At 42.7% G+C, this 20482-nt stretch overlaps 1 protein-coding gene across 6 annotated transcripts in view; it reads right to left on the reverse strand.

The window, feature by feature from the left end:
* The window catches only part of LOC132005343 (zinc finger protein 226-like), a 45842-nt gene extending 32559 nt beyond the window's left edge, over positions 1-13283 (reverse strand). For 2 of the 6 annotated variants that reach the window (XM_059382345.1, XM_059382355.1), the window contains exons 1-4: positions 13121-13210; positions 11587-11657; positions 7584-7678; positions 4213-4339 (exon numbers count right to left, since the gene is read on the reverse strand). In XM_059382345.1, coding sequence (XP_059238328.1) covers positions 4213-4339; positions 7584-7598 — 142 coding nt within the window. In that variant the 5' untranslated portion in view covers positions 7599-7678; positions 11587-11657; positions 13121-13210. The other 4 variants (XM_059382354.1, XM_059382347.1, XM_059382346.1 and 1 more) reach the window with 4 other exon arrangements.
* Between the last annotated feature and the right edge of the window lie 7199 nt (positions 13284-20482).

The following is a 20482-nucleotide window of genomic DNA, read 5'->3' on the forward strand; positions in this document are numbered from 1 at the left end:
ACAGATTTTTATAGGAGGTTTATTTATAAGGACAAAACTTGGAAGGAAGCAAGATGTCCTCCAGTAGGTGAACAGATAAATATTAGCTGTGGTACACCCATACAATGGGATATTATTTGGTGCTAAAAAGAAATGATCCATTAAACCAAGAAAAGATATGGAGAAAATGTAAATGTGTATTACTCAGTGAAAGAATCCAAACTGCAAAGTATAATTCCTAATTACAACATTCTTGAGAAGGCAAAAGTAGGGACAGAGTAAAAAGATCAGCAGTTGCTCAGGGTCAGAGGGGAGGGATGAGGAGGTAGAGAACAGGATCTTCAGGGCAGTGTGACTACTCTGTGTGATAAGGGTGGATACCTGGCTTTATCCACTTGTCCACATCCATAAAATGTACAACACCAAGAGTACCCTAATATAAAGTACAGACTCATCCATACCAACGTGTCAATATAGAGTCATCAATGTTATCTGGCAGGGGATGTGGATGTAAGATGCTGTGGGTGCATGGGGACAGGAACTATATGGGAGATTTCTGTCCCTTCCTCTCAATTTTGCTATGAACCTAAAAAAATAGTCTTTGCTATGAACCTAAACAAATAGTCTTTGAAAGCACTACTGAATAAAATGTTTACAAAAGAGAAATTCAGACCACCTGAGTGGCTCAGTTAGCTAAGCATCTGTCTTCGGCTCAGGTCATGATCTCAGGGTCCTGGGATCAAGGCTCTCTGCTCAGTGGGGAGGCTGCTTCCCCGTCTCTCTCTGCCTGCCTCTCTGCCTATTTGTGCCCCAGCCCCTGTCAAATAAATAAATAAATAATCTTAAAAAAAAAGAGAGAGAGGAATTCACTCCCCTACCTGTATGAATAGTCAATTAAAAGCTGCCTCCTCTTTCAATATAGTAGGCATGTGGTAAACAGCTTCTATATAACTATACAAGCCTCAGATCACTTTATTGGAAAGTTACTTCAGTGTCGAGGTTTCAAATGTCTAGAATGACTTGCGGGTTTGGGAGCATATACCTAAAGCACATGGACTAAAACACAGCATAAAGCAGAGAGCAGAACTTAGTTTCCTATAGGCAAGTTTCCTTCATGAGGATAAAAGGGAAATAAAGCTGTACAGAAAACATACCTGGCTCTAAAACCTGACAGAAACTCAGATCTCTAGGGAAAATGTGAAAACAAAAGAAATTGAGCCTGGGAGAAGGAAAAGATATGATCACAGCATGAACTCTGAAAGCCAGTACTGGAGTGGGGAGTTCAATCCTGCCAGGAACTCTTCCCAGATATACATGTGGATCATTCCTCATGATTTCTAGGTCTCTGCTCAAAGTGAGCCCAGCAACGAGGACCTTTATCACCCACTGTAAAATAATTGATTCTGTCCTAACCCAGTTCACCTCCGGGGACTCCCATCCCTAGCTGTTTCTGTTCCTCGTGGCACCTTGCACCATGTGACACGCTAAGTCATCTGCTGTTCACCACGTCTTTCCCACCATCATGCAGCATCAAGGGGGGAAGCATGTTACACCTTGTAGGCTGAACACATTTTACACTTTCCTACTTTATAACCAATGTCCAAAATCATGCCCGGAACATGGTGCGTAGTCAACAAATCCATGTTGAATGACTAAATGAATCCCAGTTTGACCATTCTGGTGAGAGTTTAAGCCAAGTCCTAGAAGGAAAACATCTTTTCCAAGTAAGTTATTTGAAAAGAAAAGGGACAGAACACTGTGGTCTTGCTGAGAAGCTGAAAAGCTGGACAGGGGACATCAAGAGCCAGAGGTACATGAAGCAGGATGCTAATAAGAAAATCAAAGATGGGGGTGCCTGGGTGACTCAGTCAGTAGGGTATCTGCCTTCAGCTCAGGTCATGATCTCAGTGTCCCAGGATTGGCCCCATATTGGCTCTCTGCTCAGTAGGAGTCTGCTTCTTTCTCTCTGTGCTCACTCTCTCATGTAAAAAAAAAGAAAGAGAGAGAGAAAAAGATGGGAAAAGAAAGGTAGAAGAATTCCTGGGGTGAAAAGGAAGGAGGGTCTATTGCTGGTTCCTTCTGAAGCTTTAGGAGTGTCTGTCTGATGAAAGAATGTAGAAAAACAGTGCATATGTGAATGTGTGGATAAAATAGCCCATCACAATAATTTTTCAAATTAAAAAACTCCAGGATGCCTGGGTGGCTCAGTCCGTTGAGCAGCTGCCTTGGGCTCAGGTCACGGTCGGGCTCCTTGCTCAGCAAGGAGCCTGATTCTCCCTCTGCCTGCTGCTCCCCCTGCTTATACATGCTCTCTCTCTCTCTGGCAAACAAATAAAATCATTAACAAAACAAACAAATTAAAAAACTCCAATAGGCCAGTGAGCTGGAAAGATTTAGAAGCTTATAAAAAGCTTTCAGAAAAAAGAGCCAGGACAGAAACCATCAAAGCATCACAGCCAATAAGACAGGGGGTCATTACATAAAATGCCTATGAAAGTCACAGGTATGAACTGACATGTGAAATGTTTGTTCTGATTACAATGAAAGATCCATTTCTCACTATGGCTCATGTTCAAAAAAAACTTGAAAACTTTGGTTCTAGAAGTTTACCCAGTTGTTTTTTTTTTTTCTTAAAGATTGTATTTACTTATTTGACAGAGAGAGACAATGAGAGAGGAAACACAAGCCAGGGAGTGGGAGAGGGAGAAGCAGGCCTTTGCCAAACAGGGAGCCGGATGTGGGGCTCGATCCCAGGACCCTAGGATCATGACCTGAGCCAAAGGCAGATGCTTAACAATGGAGCCACCCAGGCATCCCAACCCAGTTTTTAATTACACGAATTGTTCAAATGGAAAGGTAAGTTTCAAGAACAGAATCTTGGGAAAATAATACTTAGGTGAGTATGTACTTTTCTGGTAGACAGTGCAGTTCACGGTTTTATTTAACAAATCGCCCCTTAAAAAGAGTAGACGTGGGGCGCCTGGGTGGCTCAGTGGTTTGGGCTGCTGCCTTCGGCTCGGGTCATGATCTCAGGGTCCTGGGATCGAGCCCCGCATCGGGCTCTCTGCTCCGCAGGAAGCCTGCTTCCCTCTCTCTCTCTCTCTGCCTGCCTCTCTGCCTACTTGTGATCTCTGTCTGTCAAATAAATAAATAAAATCTTAAAAAAAAAAAAAAAAAGAGTAGACGTTTGGGGCTTCTGGGTGGCTCAGGCAGTCAAGCAGTTTCAGTTTATTTCAGTTCAGGTCATGATCATAGGGTTGTGAGATTGAGCCCCACATCAGGTTCCAAGTTTGGCAGGGTGTCTGCTTGGGGATTCTCTCTCTCTCTCTCCCTCTGCCCCTCCTACCGCTCACACACATGCTCTCTCAAATAAATAAATCTTGAAAAAAAAAAAAAGCAGTAGCTGTGTGAGGGGAACAGGGAGTATCTCTCAGGATGTGATAGCAAGTTTCCTGATTCTCTCTAGGTTAGAATGTTCACCAGTTGAAAAACACCCTATCTTCATAAAAAATCAAGGAAAAACTATAACATCTATACTCTTCAACATTTGTTTAATGGATACACTTTAGAAAATAAAAGGCATAATGTATTGTGAGCCAGATGTACAGGCAGTATTTACATATGTGTCTCCTGCTACTCTCACCTTAAAAGTTCCCCCTCGAGGACAGGGAAAGGGAAACCAGGGGGTAGTTAACATGGGTGCGGGCTCCAAAGGAGGCAAATGGGCAGAGATGGCAAATCTTCAAGAGGAAGACAGCTTACAATCTGGCTGACAGTGTCTGACACTATAGCAAACAGGTCTTCCTCCTTCTGTGGGGGGATCTGAGAATCAGAATCAGAATTCTCATCCCACAAGTATTCTTCCCAGAAAGGAAAATGCCCCCCAGTGGAAGATTTCAGGGAAGTTGTAGGCAAAGGGTGTTTACTCAGTATGGTCACAACCACAATGCTTGTTAAGTTTCTCTGGGACACCGGTCAAGTACACAGACCCAAACATACACTCATGCCAAGGGCACCCCAAGAAAGTGAGTGAAATAGAAAGTAACTAGACAGGCATTCAGTAGAAGACAAAAAGTATTCTGCAACATCCTTCATTCACTCTGGTTTGCACATGACGTACAGCTATCTTCCTGACCCACGGAGGCATACCGGTCTCCCATCCATTGACACACTCACCAAGTCAACACGTATTTCCAGACACCTGCCACATACCCATAGAGGGCCTGTGCTCACCCACAGAAATCAGGTTTCTGAAGTTCTCCAGCATCACGTCCCCATACAGCTTCCTCTGGGCAGGGTCCAGCAGCGCCAGCTCCTCCTCTGAGAAGACCACTGCCACATCCTTGAATGTCACCGTCTCCTACAACACCAAACACATGCAACCTCAATCTTGTATCTGGTGGCCACTGGGAGTGGAGCCGCGCAGAGGAGGCGAGGATGGTGGAAAGCGGTTTCAGAATTTGAGGGACTCGAGTCCATCATAGGCTTCTAAGCCAACCACCCCAACCCAGCAACCCTCATTTTGTTTTGTGAGATTGAGTCTCTCATGGTTTGTCTCCTTCCCAATCCTATCTTGTTTCATTTTTTTCTTCCCTACCCCCAAAGCCCCCACCCTGCCTCTCAAATTCCTCATCAGAAAGATCATATAACTGTCTTTCTCTGATAGACTTATTTCACTCAGTATAATACCCTTTAGTTCCATCCACATTGTTGCAAATGGCAAGATTTCATTTCTTTTGATGGCTGCATAGTATTCCATTGTATATATATACCACATCTTCTTTTATCTATTCATCTGTTGATGAATGTCCATATATTTTTGTGTCTTCATGCAGTCTACTTATAAGTAACCACAAAGAGCTCTGAATACACATCCTGGATGACCCATGTTTTGTTTTGCGGTGCCCACTGCCAACCATCCCAGAAGTATTTTGCAATTTAGCCCAAACATACTTGATTGTACCTACCTTCTTCCTCTCTCACATATGAACCCTGTCCCTTTGCTCTAACATGTGTCAAACTCACAAGCTTTGGGTAACCCTGTGGGTGTGGTTGGCCCTATGTAACATTCGGCACCATGTTCTAGAAACGAAGGCCTCAGTGCGATTCCCAAGGGTGTGTACTCTGGACAATTTTGTCCGTGTGCCTGAACTTCTCCATACGTGGTTCTTCTATGACAGAGTTCTTTGCAAAGATTAAACAAGGGAATACCTATAGTCTTTGGAACAGAGTAGGGCACAGAGTTAAGTGCCTAAAAAACATCTGATATTATTAGTACTATTTCTTCGTATTGCCAGCATGAGTAATATTTTCATCACAGTGTGTGGCTGCGTTATCTCAGAGAACAGATCCTCTATCCTTACCTGTTCGGCATAAATGGTATTTAGTTTTACATATTTTTCTCATTATAATCCAACCCACAAAGAACATATATTATGTAGCTTTGTTCCCCATCTGTTGACTTGGAAATAATTGCAAGAGAAAATTAAAAGGTCAAAAATAAGCACATTTAAAATTATGATCATATGATGGTAGATTTTCTTCCCAATCTTTTTCCTACTTCCCTAATCTTTCAAGAGAATACAACAACCCGGGTTCTCCAAGCGATGGTCAAGAGCAGGTTATATAACCTTCTATGGTTTTGGCAATCTGATTTGGAAGAACAATCTGTATTAGTATTCTCACTTATTTGACTGTAAATTAATAGAACTACCTTTTCAGGGGAGCCTGGGTGGCTCAATCGGTTAAGCGGCTGCCTTGGGCTCAGGTCATGATCTCAGAATTACGAGATCAAGTCCTGCATTGGGCTCCCTGCTCAGCAGGGAGTCTGCTTCTCCCTTTTCCTCCCTTCCCACCCCCATACTTGCTATCTCTCAAATAAAAAATCTTAAAGGAAAAAAACCACAAACCTACACTTTTCAGATGTTTATTCGTATTTCTCATTTTTAACATGGCTGTGCATGTCCTTCTTTGCATGCCACTGGGTTTTTTCCCTTAACCATATGCGTAAGTTGCCAGTCTCCTTTTTGGCATCACTGTGGTAAATATTTTTGCCCCAGGTTATTGTTCCTGGTAATTGCATATAAGGTGTCTTTTGCCAGAGAGGAATTTAAAGGTTTTTATATAGCGCCTATGCTAACTGCTGTCTTTGTGTCTGTAGCTTTGAGCAGGTCAGTGAAGGAAAGCGACCACAGGAAGAGAGATACCCTGAGACAGGGGTCAGGGAGCAGCAACACTGGTAGAGATGCTCTCTCAGAAGAGTGATCCAGGGATGCCTAGGTGGCTCAGTCGGTTAAGCCTCTGCCTTCAGCTCAGGTCATGATCCCAGGGTCCAAGTATCCAGTCCCACACTGGGCTCCTCACTCAGCGGGGAGCCAGCTTCTCCCTCTTCCTGCTGCATCCGCTGCTTGTGCCCTTGCTCCCTCTCCAACAAATAAATACAATCTTAAAAAAAAAAAAAAAAAGGAGGAAAAAGGAGGAGTGTTGGGGTGCCTGGGTGGCTCAGTGGGTTAAAGCCTCTGCCTTCAGCTCCAGTCATGATCTCAGGGTCCTGGGATCAAGCCCCACATTGGTCTCTCTGCTCAGCAGGGAACCTGCTTCCTCCTCTCTCTCTACCTGTGATCTCTATCTGTCAAATAAATAAATAAAATTAAAAAAAAAAAAAAAGAAGAGCCCTCTAGACATGCCACAGGGCCGAGGGCCCGAAATGAACTCTCTCTGTCTTCCTGTCTATCTCTTTCACTTGAGCAGGACACCTCACATTCCTGCCCTGGGCTTGTTGTGTGAATCTGAGTGGGGCTCTCATATTCACATGCTTAAGAAGAAGGTAAGACTGACACCTCCTTCCTTGGCTACTCTGAGGGGCCAAGCACAGAGTGCAAGTCACCGGCCGATACTAAGACTGAGGCACGGGGAAGGCGGAGTCCAGCTCTCCCTGTGTGCAAACCTCCTGCGGTATTTGTGTGAAGCGGCACTTCCAGCCTGCTCTGCTCTGGCTGCAGCGGGATATTCCACCTAAAATATAGCCTACGTGGCACATGTCAAATGTGAGGACAAAAAGGGGGCTGAGTATTTTCAGAGTTGACCTGAGGGGACAAGGTTTTATGCAGAAAGAGACTGCAGTGTTGCTTAAGATAGTAAAATCCCTAAACCATGGACATGTCTCTGAGTGGGAAGGAGCTCAAGATAGAAAGGTACATCGATTCAATGGGAATGGGACACAACCATAAAAAATGAGCATGACATAACATGAAAGGGGAAAAAAAAATCAGTACTTAAAATTAGGTGTATGTTATGAATACAAATTCAGTTATGAACGCCCACAAGCATAAAAGTAGGAGAAAATGAAAACAGCTCATCTGTTAGTTGGGAAGTAATGAAGTGGGGGAACTGTTCATTTCTAGTCATTTATTCACTCCATAAAATAAGAATACAGCAAAACCCAAAAATACATACGAAGTAAATTCAAAAGGCACAAAGTAAGACCCTGATGGAAAATAGGTCCTCAAAGGCCTTTTGCTCTGCTCGAGTCATCCCCAGAAAAATGTGTGACGACCTGAGTAAGGAGATGGAATCTGGAAAGTGAGAAAGGAAGCCCTACTCACCCTGACCATGGTCATGTATCCTCCTACTTCTGGGCGCGTGCAGAGTCCTATGTTGCACAGATCCCAGGAAGACAGAGCTGCACCTTGCAGGGTGCCTAGGAAGGCAGGAAAAAGGCATGAAACGTAGCCCAGGACGGTGCTCATCTACAGGGATGACGGTTGTGAGTCCATACTCGAATGTTCACAGCGCCATTATTCATTAATAACCCTTGAGCTGGAAACCACCGAAACGCAGACCTATGACCTATGCAGGAATGAACAAATTGTGGCAAATCCATACAATGGAATATTAGCGGCCAATTAAAAGGAAGGGGTGCGGATCACGCTACAGCATGGATGAACCTTGTGAACACTGCTCAAAGTGAAAGACGCCAGTCAAAAAAGGTCAGATACCGTAGGATTCTCTTTATATAAAATGTCCAAAAGAGGGAAATCTATGGAGACAAAAGCAGGTTAGTGATTGCCAGGGTAACAGGGGTGAAAATGGGGGGTTAACTAAAAATGGGCATGAGGAATGGGGAAACAAAAACGGTTGAAACTGAATTATAGCAATGGCTGCACCACTCAGGAGAGTTACTAAACATCACTGATTCAAGGGGTTCACCTGGGTGGCTCAGTTGGTTAAGTGCCTGCCTTCGGCTAAGGTCATGATCCCAGGGTCCTGGGATCGAGTCCCACATCCTGCTCCCTGCCCCATGGGGAGTCTGCTTCTCCCTCTCCCTCTTCCCCACCAGCTGCTCACTCACTCGCTCACTCAAATAAATAAATAAAACCCCTCTCTCTCAAATAAATAAATAAATATTTTTTAAAAAAATCATTGATTCATGCAACTAAAATGGGTGAATTCTAGGATATGTACAATATACCTCAAGTATATTGGTAAAAATAAATGTTTGTTCATCTACATGTTATTTAAATTAGCAAAACTTTGAATGAATGACTGAATAAGCAAAGGGGAAGGGGAAGCTTGTCCTCACAGTAGGATGTCCACTAACAAGTGTATCTTCCCCATAAGAAGGCTTCATTAATCAAATAGTAACTTCACAATGAAGAAACCTAATAGAAATCACCTTAGCTAGTCAACAAAGTTGAGTTCACCAAAACCTAGACAAACCAACAGCCTTTGGCTCCTGTTACGTTGCAATACAAGAATGCCTCAAGCTTCTGTGGAATCCCCGCCAACGACACATAACAGAACCTAAACATGTACACGTCAGACAAACCCCAAATGAAGAACTGTCTCCAAATGACTTCCCTCTATACTCTTCAAAAGCATCAAGAACCAGCACCTGGGTGGCTCAGTCAGTTGGGTGTCCGACTGCTGATTTCGGCTCAGGCCATGACCTCAAGGGTGTTGGGACCCGAGTCCCTTGCCGGGCTCTACACTGAGTGCGGAGTCTGCTTGAGATTCTCTCTCTCCCTCTCCCTCTGCCCCTTCCCCCACTTGCACTCTCCCCCTAAGTAAAGAAATAAAATCTACAAAATAAATAAATAAATACAAATAAAAGCATCAAGAACAGGGGCACCTGTGTCAGTCACTACAGCAGGTGACTCTTGATCTGGGGTCATGAGTTGAGGCCCCACACTGGGCACAGAGCTCACCCAGAAAAAAAAGTAACAACAACAAAAAAAGCATCAACGAAGAAGGCTATGGAATGCATTCCATATTAAGGGACAAAAAGATGATAAAAGTTTTGTAAAATGTTTATAAACAAATATACAGCTCAAGGCAATGTAAAAAATTGGACTTTGAACTGAGATGGGTTAGGGGAGACTGGCTATAAGGCCTTTAAATGAAAAACAGAACAAAATTAACTACAAGACTGTGGATTACATAAACAGGATGCTATATAATGTTTTCCAGGATTATCTAATAGGTAACACTATTAAATACTATTAATAATAACTTACTAGATATCTAATATTTAATAGATAACACTATTATGTAGCATAATATCTAAGAGTATCAGCTAAGTGGTGCTAGAATTCTATAATCAGCCTCTCCTAATCCCTCTTCCCAAGATACCTCCTGATATCCGTATCTGGGGCTTCCTTCCTTCAGAAAGCTAGAATAAGGGGCGCCTGGGTGGCTCAGTGGGTTAAGCCTCTGCCTTCAGCTCAGGTCATGATTTCAGGGTTCTGGGATCAAGCCCTGCATCGGGCTCTCTGCTCAGCAGGGAGCCTGCTTCCCTATCTCTCTGCCTGCCTCCCTGCCTACTTGTGATTTCTGTCAAATAAATAAAATCTTTAAAAAAAAAAAAGAAAAAAGGAAAAGAAAGCTAGAATAAGCTGTCATTGAATTCCATGTATATTCCTGGTGTTATGTGGCTGACAGAGCCATAAAACAGGCAAAATGTAAACAACTAGGGAATGTGGGTAAAGAGTATATGAGAAATCCTTGCACTATTTTTGCAACTTTTCAATGCAAAAATTTTAAATTACAGCCTTAAAATATCAGGAAACAGCCATAGGAATAATAGGAATAATAAAAAGGATTAGAAAATTATATGGAAACTCATTAGTTTATTCTTTCTTCGTAGTGTTTAAAAATTTCCATAGTTAGGGGCTCCTGGCTGGCTTAGTTGATAGAGCATGTAACTCTTCATCTTGGAGTTGCAAGTTTGAGCCCCACACTGGGTAGAGATTACTTAGAAATAAAATCTTAAGGGATGTCTGGGTGACTCAGTCGGTTAACTGGCAGACTCTTGATTTCAGCTCCGGTCAAGCTCAGGGTCCTGGGATCAAGCCCTGCATAAGGCTTCATGCTCAGCAGGGCATCTGCTTAAAATTCTGAATTTCTTGGGGCGCCTGGGTGGCTCGGTGGGTTAAAGCCTCTGCCTTCGGCTCATGTCATGATCCCAGGGTCCTGGGATCGAGCCCCGCATCGGGCTCTCTGCTCGGCCGGGAGCCTGCTTCCTCCTCTCTCTCTCTGCCTGCCTCTCTGCCTACTTGTGATCTTTGTCAAATAAATAAATAAAATCTTTAAAAAAAAAAAAATTGCCTCCTTCTCCCTCTGCACCATCCCCTGCATGAGGATGCGCGCTCATGTACACACTCTCTCTCAAATAAATAAATAATAAATCTTTTTTTAAAAATAAAGAGGGTGGGGGATGGGGTAACCGGATGATGGGTATCAAGGAGGGCACATGCTGGGATGAGCACTGGCTGTTACACGCAGCTAATGAATTGTTGAACACTACAACAAAAACTTGTGATGTACTATTTGCTGACTAACTGAACATAATAAAAAAATAAGTTTAGAAAAGAAATTATAATAAAAAGGTAATAAAGAATAAAATAAGATCTTACAAAAGTTTTCCATCATTAAAATACGCCAGGTGAAAAACACAAAGAAATATGTGATAATTTCGTAAAATGCTTATAAACAAACATACAAATACCACCAAACAGAAATACGTTAAAAGCTTCACATTTGCGATCTTTACATTGTGGATTAATGGGTCATTTAAAAAATGTTTTCCCTCATATTTCTGTACTTTCTGAATTTCGCATCATGGTTCTATAAGCATAAAACATATTATTAGTAATAAGTAAAACAAAATAGTTGACAATGTTTGAAAAAACTCAGAAAAGTCATAGCCCATTAGCCTTTTCAGATCATCCAGAATCAAGTGCTAACTATCTGGGGTCTGACTCCTGCTACTTCCTGTGGCTTAAGGAGAACATATCCAAGAGATTAGAACTCAAGTTCTGGACTCAGACTGCCTCCATCCCAACCCCAACTCAGCTTCTTTACAGGTAGAGATTATGGGCAAATCATTTATGCTCTGTGGGTCTCAATCTCATTTTATAGAACAGAACAGAAAAAGAAAGCAGAATTCCTTCACATAGCTATGGTGTGGCACAATATATTTATTTGTATAAAACCATCGCTGGTGAGGTCGGCAATAAAAAAAATAAGCCCCTGCCCGGTTACACATCCCAAACGTTATCCGACTGATGAGAACATTGTTGTAAAAGAAAAATGCCAAATCCCACTCACGCGGAACCTTGCTGTCAGTCGCCAAGGAGTCCCTCCTCCCACCTCTGTGCAGCCCTTTGTGAGAAATCAGGCTGGGGAAAGAAGAGAATGTTATGAAATGCCATGATCATGCTGCTATTCTCAGTAGAAGTTAAAACCTCCATTTCCCTCCATGCAATCTGGAAGCAACCCTTGCCACCAACTGGACCCCAAGACCTAACGTTTAATGCCCACCTGCTTGCACTCATTAACCTTTGTCTTGCATTGTTCCTTAAGCTCTTCTTTTTAGCTTATCTCTTACCTCAGGCAAGTGAAACTCAAAATCACGCCTCAAGTGATGACAACTGCCAAGACCTGCCACAGGCCCAGACCACCCAGACCTTTTGAGTCTGACTCATACTTGTGTGGAAGGACCATGGAGTGACTTCGGGGGCCGGTGGCGGGGGGGACGACTCAGCCTAACTTACATAACATACAGTGTATGTGTAGGCTAGTTTCCTTACGGTGTATCCTTGACCTTGCCCACCTCTACACAGGATGACAAAACTTCCCTATCTAAATACCCCTCCTAACCCTAAACGAAAGGAACCCATTCACCCTCTTCTGTGGGAATCACAGCTTTGGAAGCCATTCCCTGTGATCTCTTTATTTGCTGCAAATAAGCTTTCTTTGTGCAATGATTTAACCTGGTACATTTTCTGACTCACCAAGGAGCAAACTCACGTCAGTTCTGTTACACCCTCACCTTCCTAAAAGAGAGATTATAAGGGGTCTGGGGTTATGAAGCATCACCCAGGAATCAGAGAAGAGTAAAGGTTCTGCAGTGGAATAGCTGACCCTGACCCGGGGAACTGACTGCTCCTCGGGAAATTAATACTAAGAAAGGTCACCATCCACCAGGTGCCAGAAACAGTTTTGAGATTTTTATTTCTATCACTCGCTGGCACACAGGAGTGCAGGAGCACCTGGCTCTGGGATTCCCAAACAGACCAGACTCCACCTGACAAAATCCACAAGCAGAGAAACGAGTGGTGGTGAATTAAAAAAGGAATTTATTTCAGCGAGGCCAACACCAAAAAGACTGCAAACAGCTCAAAGACTGTCTTCAAAGTACCGCAAATACTTCCAGGTCTATACAAGGAAAATGAGGGGCGATGGCAGGTGGGCAGTGAAGGTCAAATGATCACTGTCTCAGTCGCGGGTGGGGCCTTGCTCGCTCCGAGCAGTCCTTACTGCGTGAGCGGGTAGTTCTGGCTCCCACGAGGGGATGCTTTGCCCTCGGGGTCTTCCACCCGAGCCGAGACAAGCTGGAAAGAAGCCAACTAGAAAGTTTGAGGTCAAAATGGAGGCAGCTTTCACCACCTCTTTCGATTTCCCAACCCCAGGAAGCAGAAGCTGCCGTAGGTGCAGGGGAGGCCGACACTGGGCGAGCTGAGACGCGCAGAAACTCTCAAACCAGGCGATAGGTGACCCCACCCCACCCCAAGACTCTCAAACCACCCTGAAAGCAGAGTCTCTCCCAAAGATGCACACCCCTGCCATCCGCCCTCCATACCTGTATACTCTGCCCAGGCCTCTTTCCCCCTAAACCACCGGGTCGCTGCAGGTCCCCAGTGGACCCAGGAAGTTTGGAAGCGCCGGAGAGGCGGAACTGACGCACCTCTCCCAAAGCAAATTCAGTAGCAACCTCACACTCACCCAACGGAAGTGCCGGCGAGACCACAGAGTCCCGAACTACACTGCCCAGAATGCAGCACGAGATCCGCCTTCCTGAACCACAGAGAGCGTCTGGATGGCACGTCCCAGAATGCATCGGATCTACCTTCCGGAGCGGAAGTTCATGCCACCACACAGGGCGACTGGACTACACTTCCCAGAATGCTGAAGGCAGAACATTCTTAGTCTGACGCTCCAAAGCAGGTCTTCCAGCTGTTGGGAGCTCCTTGTCTCTACTTCCCCCAAACGCCAGAAAGGAAGGAATCACATAGTCTCTATTTCTTGAGTGCTCATAGGGGTTTCTACATTAAAAGTCTGCGTTCCCTCTGCCTGAGTCCTGTGCGAAATGATTCCATGAATACAACTTCCTGAATTCGGAATGCTTCCCAGTTGTGACAGGAGCATTGTTGGAAAGGGAAGGGGTGAGGAGAGAACAATCTTCAAGAAATCAAAGGGAAACGATTGCTTAGGTGACACTAGTTGACTGAAAGGAGGATAATGTTGAGTATAATCTGATGGTAGGAGGCTAAAAGAGAGTTTAAAGGAATGGGTGGGGTAGAATTTGGGAGAGGCGGCGAGGAGCGAGGAAGTTACGCGCCCCTACTCCAGACCCTGATGTGCCCCAAGTTTAGTGGGAAAAACAGCGTAAGAGGGCCAAAGTGGAAGCTTGTCCTCATGGAAAATAGCTCTTCCCTCACTTAAACTTTTCATTAAAATTATCCCTACTTCGGAGGTGAAAACGTCAAGTTTCAGTGAAGTTACAAAATTGTCCACTAACTCGAAGCAAGCAGAACAGCTGCAGAGCTTGACATTGGCGTTATTCTGATTCCCAAAGCGTATGATTTAATGCTAAAGCACTGAGAAGGATTCTGTAGGTGGGGGAGTATATTATAGCATTAAGAGGTTTGTTTTTTTTTTTTTTTCTTTTTTTCTGGTTAAAATATCTTTATTATAGTTAGCAATTTTATTTTTTTTAAAGATTTTATTTATTTATTTGACAGAGAGAAATCACAAGTAGATGGAGAGGCAGGCAGAGAGAGAGAGGGAAGCAGGCTCCCTGCTGAGCAGAGAGCCCGATGCGGGACTCGATCCCAGGACCCTGAGATCATGACCTGAGCCGAAGGCAGCGGCTTAACCCACTGAGCCACCCAGGCGCCCCTATAGTTAGCAATTTTAAAAGATGCATGCTACTGGGGCGCCTGGGTGGCTCAAATAATAATTCAGTAGACTTTCCATCTTTTTATTCACTAGGGACACCAAGATCAACAAGGAAATGTAGAGTTATTTTTAGAAAACATATTGTAAGCCCTGAGGGGTAACTATGGAAGCAGCTGGAACATCAGCAGCATTCTTGGTCTTGGGCTATTGAACGCAATGGCCGTGTGGGAGCAGGATCCCATGATCCCCAGGGTCAGGGTATAGATTAGGAGCTATGAAGGAATATAACCCTCAGTCCTCACTTCCTGTGCCTGACAATTGCGAGCCCAGACATCCTGTTCCTCCCTTATCCCATGACTGACTCCCTGCATGCCTACATGCAGGGGAGAATGCAAGCCTGCTTAACGGCTTCAAGATAGTTGCCATCCCTTTGTACTCCTTTCCCACACTTCTAGGCATTTGTCCTTGCTTTTCTGGTTAAAACAAAACAAAACAGGGCACCTGGGTGTCTCAATGGATTAAGCCTCTGCCTTCAGCTCAGGTCATGATCTCAGGGTCCTGGGATCGAGTCCCGCATCGGGCTCTCTGCTCAGCGGGGAACCTGCTTCCTCCTCTCTCTGTCTCTGCCTGCCTCTCTGCCTACTTGTGATCTCTCTCTGTCAAATAAAAACAAAACAAAAGCTATGTGCAGACTTCAGCTTCTCCTGCTCTGTTTTGCAAGGCAGCCTGCATAGCCACTCAGATTGGAGTCTGAGAACTTTATTTCAATGTGCAGGGAAAGTTCAAGAAGCCAGTGCATGACTTGAAACATTCAAGTCATTAACAGTTGAGCTGGAATTTGAAGCTGTGTGCTCTCCCCGCCCCCACTTTGTCCAACATAGTTAGGAGCAAACCCCTTATACTCTTTAATGTGACTGATACGTTCTGAGGTCTTCAATAGTTATTTCCTTAAGAGTATCAAATGTGTATTTCATACATGTTTGTTATGTCACACCATGGCAAGTGCCCTATTTTGCATTGGAAGTAGAGTCATTAGTGCCTCTGTATCTATTAAGATTCAAGAATGAATTCTAGAAAACACAATTCAGAAAATTTCTTCTAAAGATTTTGTTTCTCTAGGGGCACCTGGGTGGCTCAGTCAGCTAAGCAGCTGCCTTAGGCTTGGGTCGTGATCCCAAAGTCCTGGGGGTCAAGCCCCATGTCAGGCTCTCTGCTCAGTGGATAGCCTGCTTTTCTTTCTGCCTGCTGCTCTGCCTGCTGTATGCTCTCTCTCTCTCTCTCACTCTTTCTCTGTCAAACAAATGAATAAAATCTTTAAAATAAAACACATTCTGTTCCTCCAGAACCATTCTTGGAACAAAAATCTTTTTCAAAATGATTCAACCAAAGAAAAAGAATTATTAGGAAGTAATATAAGAGATTTATTCCAAGAATCTGGCTCACTAGATTGCGGGGTTGGCTTGGCAAAGTCAAAATCCCTAAGACAGGACATCAGGAAGGCCAAAATGGACCTCTCGGGCATAAACTAAAGATGCTACCAACAGGCAAAATAATGGTCTCTTACAGGAAGGTTTCAGCTCTCCTCTGCTCTTAAGGACTTTCGGCTTGTTGAATCAGGCTAACCCAAATTGTTAGGTCAAAGTCAATTGATTCTGAACTTCAATCACATCTACAAAATACCTTCCTAAAACCTAGTACTTTATCATAATAACTGGGGACTGTAGTCAAGGCGAGCTGCCACATAAAATTGACCATGATACAGGTCTTCAGCAACAAGAAACCAGTTAGGGAAAAAAAAATGATAGTTGGTATGCCAGAATACTGTGTAGGTACTAGAAATGAGGTTGTAGGTCAATTTATTGAAGTGACCTTCAAGAATTATTTCAATTTAGTGAAAAACTCTAAATAGAATATAGTATGGTGGTGCCTGGGTGGTTCAGTGGGTTAAAGCCTCTGCCTTCAGCTCGGGTCATGATCCCAGGGTCCTGGGATCAAGCCCCGCATCAGGCTCTCTGCTCAGCATGGAGCCTGCTTCCTCCTCTCTCTCTGCCTGCCTCTCTGCCTACTTGTGATTTCTTTCTCTGTCAAATAAATAAATAAAATTTAAAAAAAAGAAAGAAAATAGTATGCATTGGGGCACCTGGGTGGTGCAGTGGGTTAAAGTGTCTGCCTTTGGCTCAGTCATGATCCCAGGGTTCTGAGATCAAGTGCTCCCCCCTCTCTCTGCCGCCTCTCTGCCTACTTGCAATCTCCGTCAAATAAATAAATAAAATATTTTTTTAAAAAAGGGAAAGAAAATAGTATGCATTAGGTTCTTAGTTTGTAAAATTCTATACAACTCTTACTTGTATGCCTAGAGGTACTGAAGAATGCTCATCAAAATATTAATAGTGGTGAGTTCCTACTACTTCCTGTTTTCTTCTTTTGACTGTCTTCTGTTGATGGGCTTCTTTACAATGTCCAGGCATTATTCCTGTCAGTAAAAAAATATGAAAGTATTTATAGTTTGAACAAATCTTTCGAGAATTAATTTGTGGTAAAACATGGCATATGTAACAAAATGTCAGTCTCCAGATGAGTAAGGCAGAGGTTCTGATAACTTTAGAATCAGTCACAGTGTGTCAAATAATCAGGAGATATTGTGGTACTGGACTCAGATTTTTTTTTTGGACTCAGATCTTTAAATGGATATCCTACCAATATAGTTAGATGTTAATGACTTGGAAAGCCTCTCCTTTTCAAACACAGAGAAAGGATAATGACCTTAAACAATCCCTATCAAATGTAGGTAAGTTCAAAGCTAAGATAAGGATATCCATAGGGACCACATAAGAAAAGTGAAATCCATGGTGACAAGTGGGAGTGAAGCTGGATGAGCTCACCAAAGCTCTGGAACTAGATACAAATCTAAGCATTTACCACTGAGTGTGGTTGGGAGGCTCAGCCTCGCGCTTTGGGAGACACGAACATGAACACACGCCAGCCAGTCTCGGGTTGTCACTAGCTGGGACCACCTTGAGGACTCCTGCAACACAAGTTAGGTGTAAGCCCCACCTGTAGTCTTTCCAGTTTTAAGAGTTAAGTACTTTTGGCTTAATCTGGTGAGATTTGTTACAAATCACTACCTTGGTGATGACTTACTAGTATTTGATGACATTTTAAAAGGAGAAAAAAAATATGGGCCATACATTTCTGTATACCATGTATGGAGGAAAGTTAATATAGCAGTTCTGAGACAGGGATCCTTACTTAGGCCTGCTTGCAAGCCTGGATTTGGCTGGTGTCGGGGAACATGGATTTGGGAAGACTTAACTCCATTTCATTACTGGTAAGAGCCTCTCTCCTCTCATGTTCTCTCTCACATACATAAATAAAAATCTTAAAAAAAGAAAAGAAAATGAATCTACTAGATATACTTTGTAAGTAAAGCTCTTCAGTCAATACACTTAAAATATCACCATGGTGTCCAAGAAGCGTGGGCATACAAAACTGCTCTTTCTTCTTAGAGGTTTGGCTACTACGTTATGATCTCTAACCACGCGCTTTTTTTTTTTCAAATCATTTCTTTTAACCCCCACCATATAACCACGTTACTACTATCTCCAGTATTTGTTTCTGCTCCCTGGCTTATGCCTCAAGATGCATCTTGTGCATTAACTACAAAGACGGTTGATCATAATCATTACTTTATCGCTGTATTCAAAGCAAAAAAATTTTTTTTTTTAAAGATTTTATTTATTTATTTGACAGAGAGAAATCACAAGTAGATGGAGAGGCAGGCAGAGAGAGAGAGAGAGAGGGAAGCAGGCTCTCTGCCGAGCAGAGAGCCCGATGCGGGACTCGATCCCAGGACTCTGAGATCATGACCTGAGCCGAAGGCAGCGGCTTAACCCACTGAGCCACCCAGGCGCCCCCAAAGCAAAAATTTTTGAATACTGCTTGAGTCCTATTTCTTAATTTTGATCTTATCGGTTATATGATAATGTAAAGCAATCTTAATTAGGTGATTTTAACTGTAAGGGGCTCATATAAATAATTTTTCAAATACTATTGCACATAATTTACTAGTTTGATCAAACTGATGCTGAGAAATAAAAACATAATAGAGGGGCGCCTGGGTGGCTTAGTCAGTTAAGTGTCCAACTCTGAGTTTCAGCTCAAGTCATGATCTCAGGGTCATGGGATCAATCTCTGCATTTGGCTCTGCGCTCTAGTGTGGAGTCCGCTGGAGATACTCCTTGCCAGAGAATATTACTAAGTATCAACTTCCACATTATGTATAGATATACACAAAACACACACATACACACAAGAGAGTTATGAATTTTATTATGCTATGAAGACTATGGTCTGATTTCACAAAGTCTGTATTATGTTCTTCTGATATTACATGTCCATTACTTTAATGTCCCAATGTTATTACGGGAACATATGAAATTGAAACAAATTCTTATTGTGAACATTTGTTATTTCCATTTTAAAAACTGACTCTGAAAAACAATCTGAGGGGTTTGAAGCGGCAGGGGGTGGGAGGTTGGGGGAACCAGGTGGTGGGTATTGGAGAGGGCACGGATTGCATGGAGCACTGGATGTGGTGCAAAAACAAGGAATACTGTTATGCTGGGAAAAAAAAAAAACAACCCTGCAGTATTATCAATGTGGTTTTCATCTTTTCATTGTCTGAATCTCATAATCATATGTTCCTAGTTTGATTTCCAGGTCACAGTTACATGTTCACATTCTGCTATATACTCCTTTTCAAAAGATATGTATTGTCACCAAGCAAGAATAACATGTTAACTGTCATTTCTGTACAATTAATATATTTGATGAAACCACCAAATCCCCAATTTTTTCTATTATTTATTTCATGGGGATGAGGGAGAATATGGGAAGCTGACACGCTAAATGTCCTTCAAATCTGGCATAGCTTCTACCAGAGAAGTTTGATTTTTTTAAAATGCTACAATTAGAAGACAATCATATATAAGATCACACAGAAATGCAGAAAGTTGGTTGCTTCTTGGTCTTTTGGCTAAGATCAAATGTAGAAATGCAGAAATTTGAAAATCAATGATGAACTCAAAATTAAGAAAATTTTATCATTACTAAATCTGACACTTCTAATGTTACTTTGAACCCTTGCCTTAACACTGTTGAGAAAGTCCAGTTAGGCTATGTGCAATGGCCAGTTATTACAAAGTTAAAATTGTTTCAGTCTGCAATGAGAAAAGCCACAAGAGAGTTGAATTTCTACTGTACAAACCAATGGAACATGAGATCAAGACCCAGAAAATAACCAACCACAGAATAGAGGCCAAGGGTATGCCAGGAGCCAAATGCAATAGGATACTATCAAAATAATACTGTGGAATGCAGTACTGTGCATTTCTGCATTTCAATTCCTATTTGTTTCTCTGAATTTTTTTTTTTTTTTTGCTGGTTTCCTTTTACAGATACAATTTTTAAATATTGCATCTTCTCCCTTTATCACTACTTTCTGCCGTTTTCCAGAACTATGTGTCTTGGTGTGGACCTTCCTGGGCTGATTTTTGGAGTGTTCTGTGCCTCCTGGATCTGGCTATGTTTCCTTCCCCACAAAAAGGAAGTTTTCAGCTATTTCTTCATATAAACTTTTTGCTCCCTTTTCTCTCTCTTCTTCTGGGATCCCTTCAAAGCAAATGTTATTATGCTTAATGGAGTCAGAGTTCCCTAATTATTTGGATAAATTTCCCCGCTCATTTACTCAGCTTGAAAACTTTTCATTACTCGGTCTTGCAGATCATTAATCATTCTTCTGTGTCATCTAGCCTATTTATGCCATCAAGTGTTTATTTATTATGTTCTTCATCTCTGATTGGGTCTTTTTAATCTCTGTGGTAGGGTCTCACTGATGTCTTTCACTCTTCTCAAGTTCAGTGACTATCTTTATGAACATTACTTTACATTCTCTTACATCTGCTTTGTCTTTTTCTGTGGTTTGGTCATTTTTCATTTGGGTGATATGCCAACTCTCCTCATTTTGTCTCTATTTTGGTGTCTT

The sequence above is a fragment of the Mustela nigripes genome, chromosome 17 (assembly GCF_022355385.1).
Source record: "Mustela nigripes isolate SB6536 chromosome 17, MUSNIG.SB6536, whole genome shotgun sequence".
NCBI classification, from domain to species: domain Eukaryota; kingdom Metazoa; phylum Chordata; class Mammalia; order Carnivora; family Mustelidae; genus Mustela; species Mustela nigripes.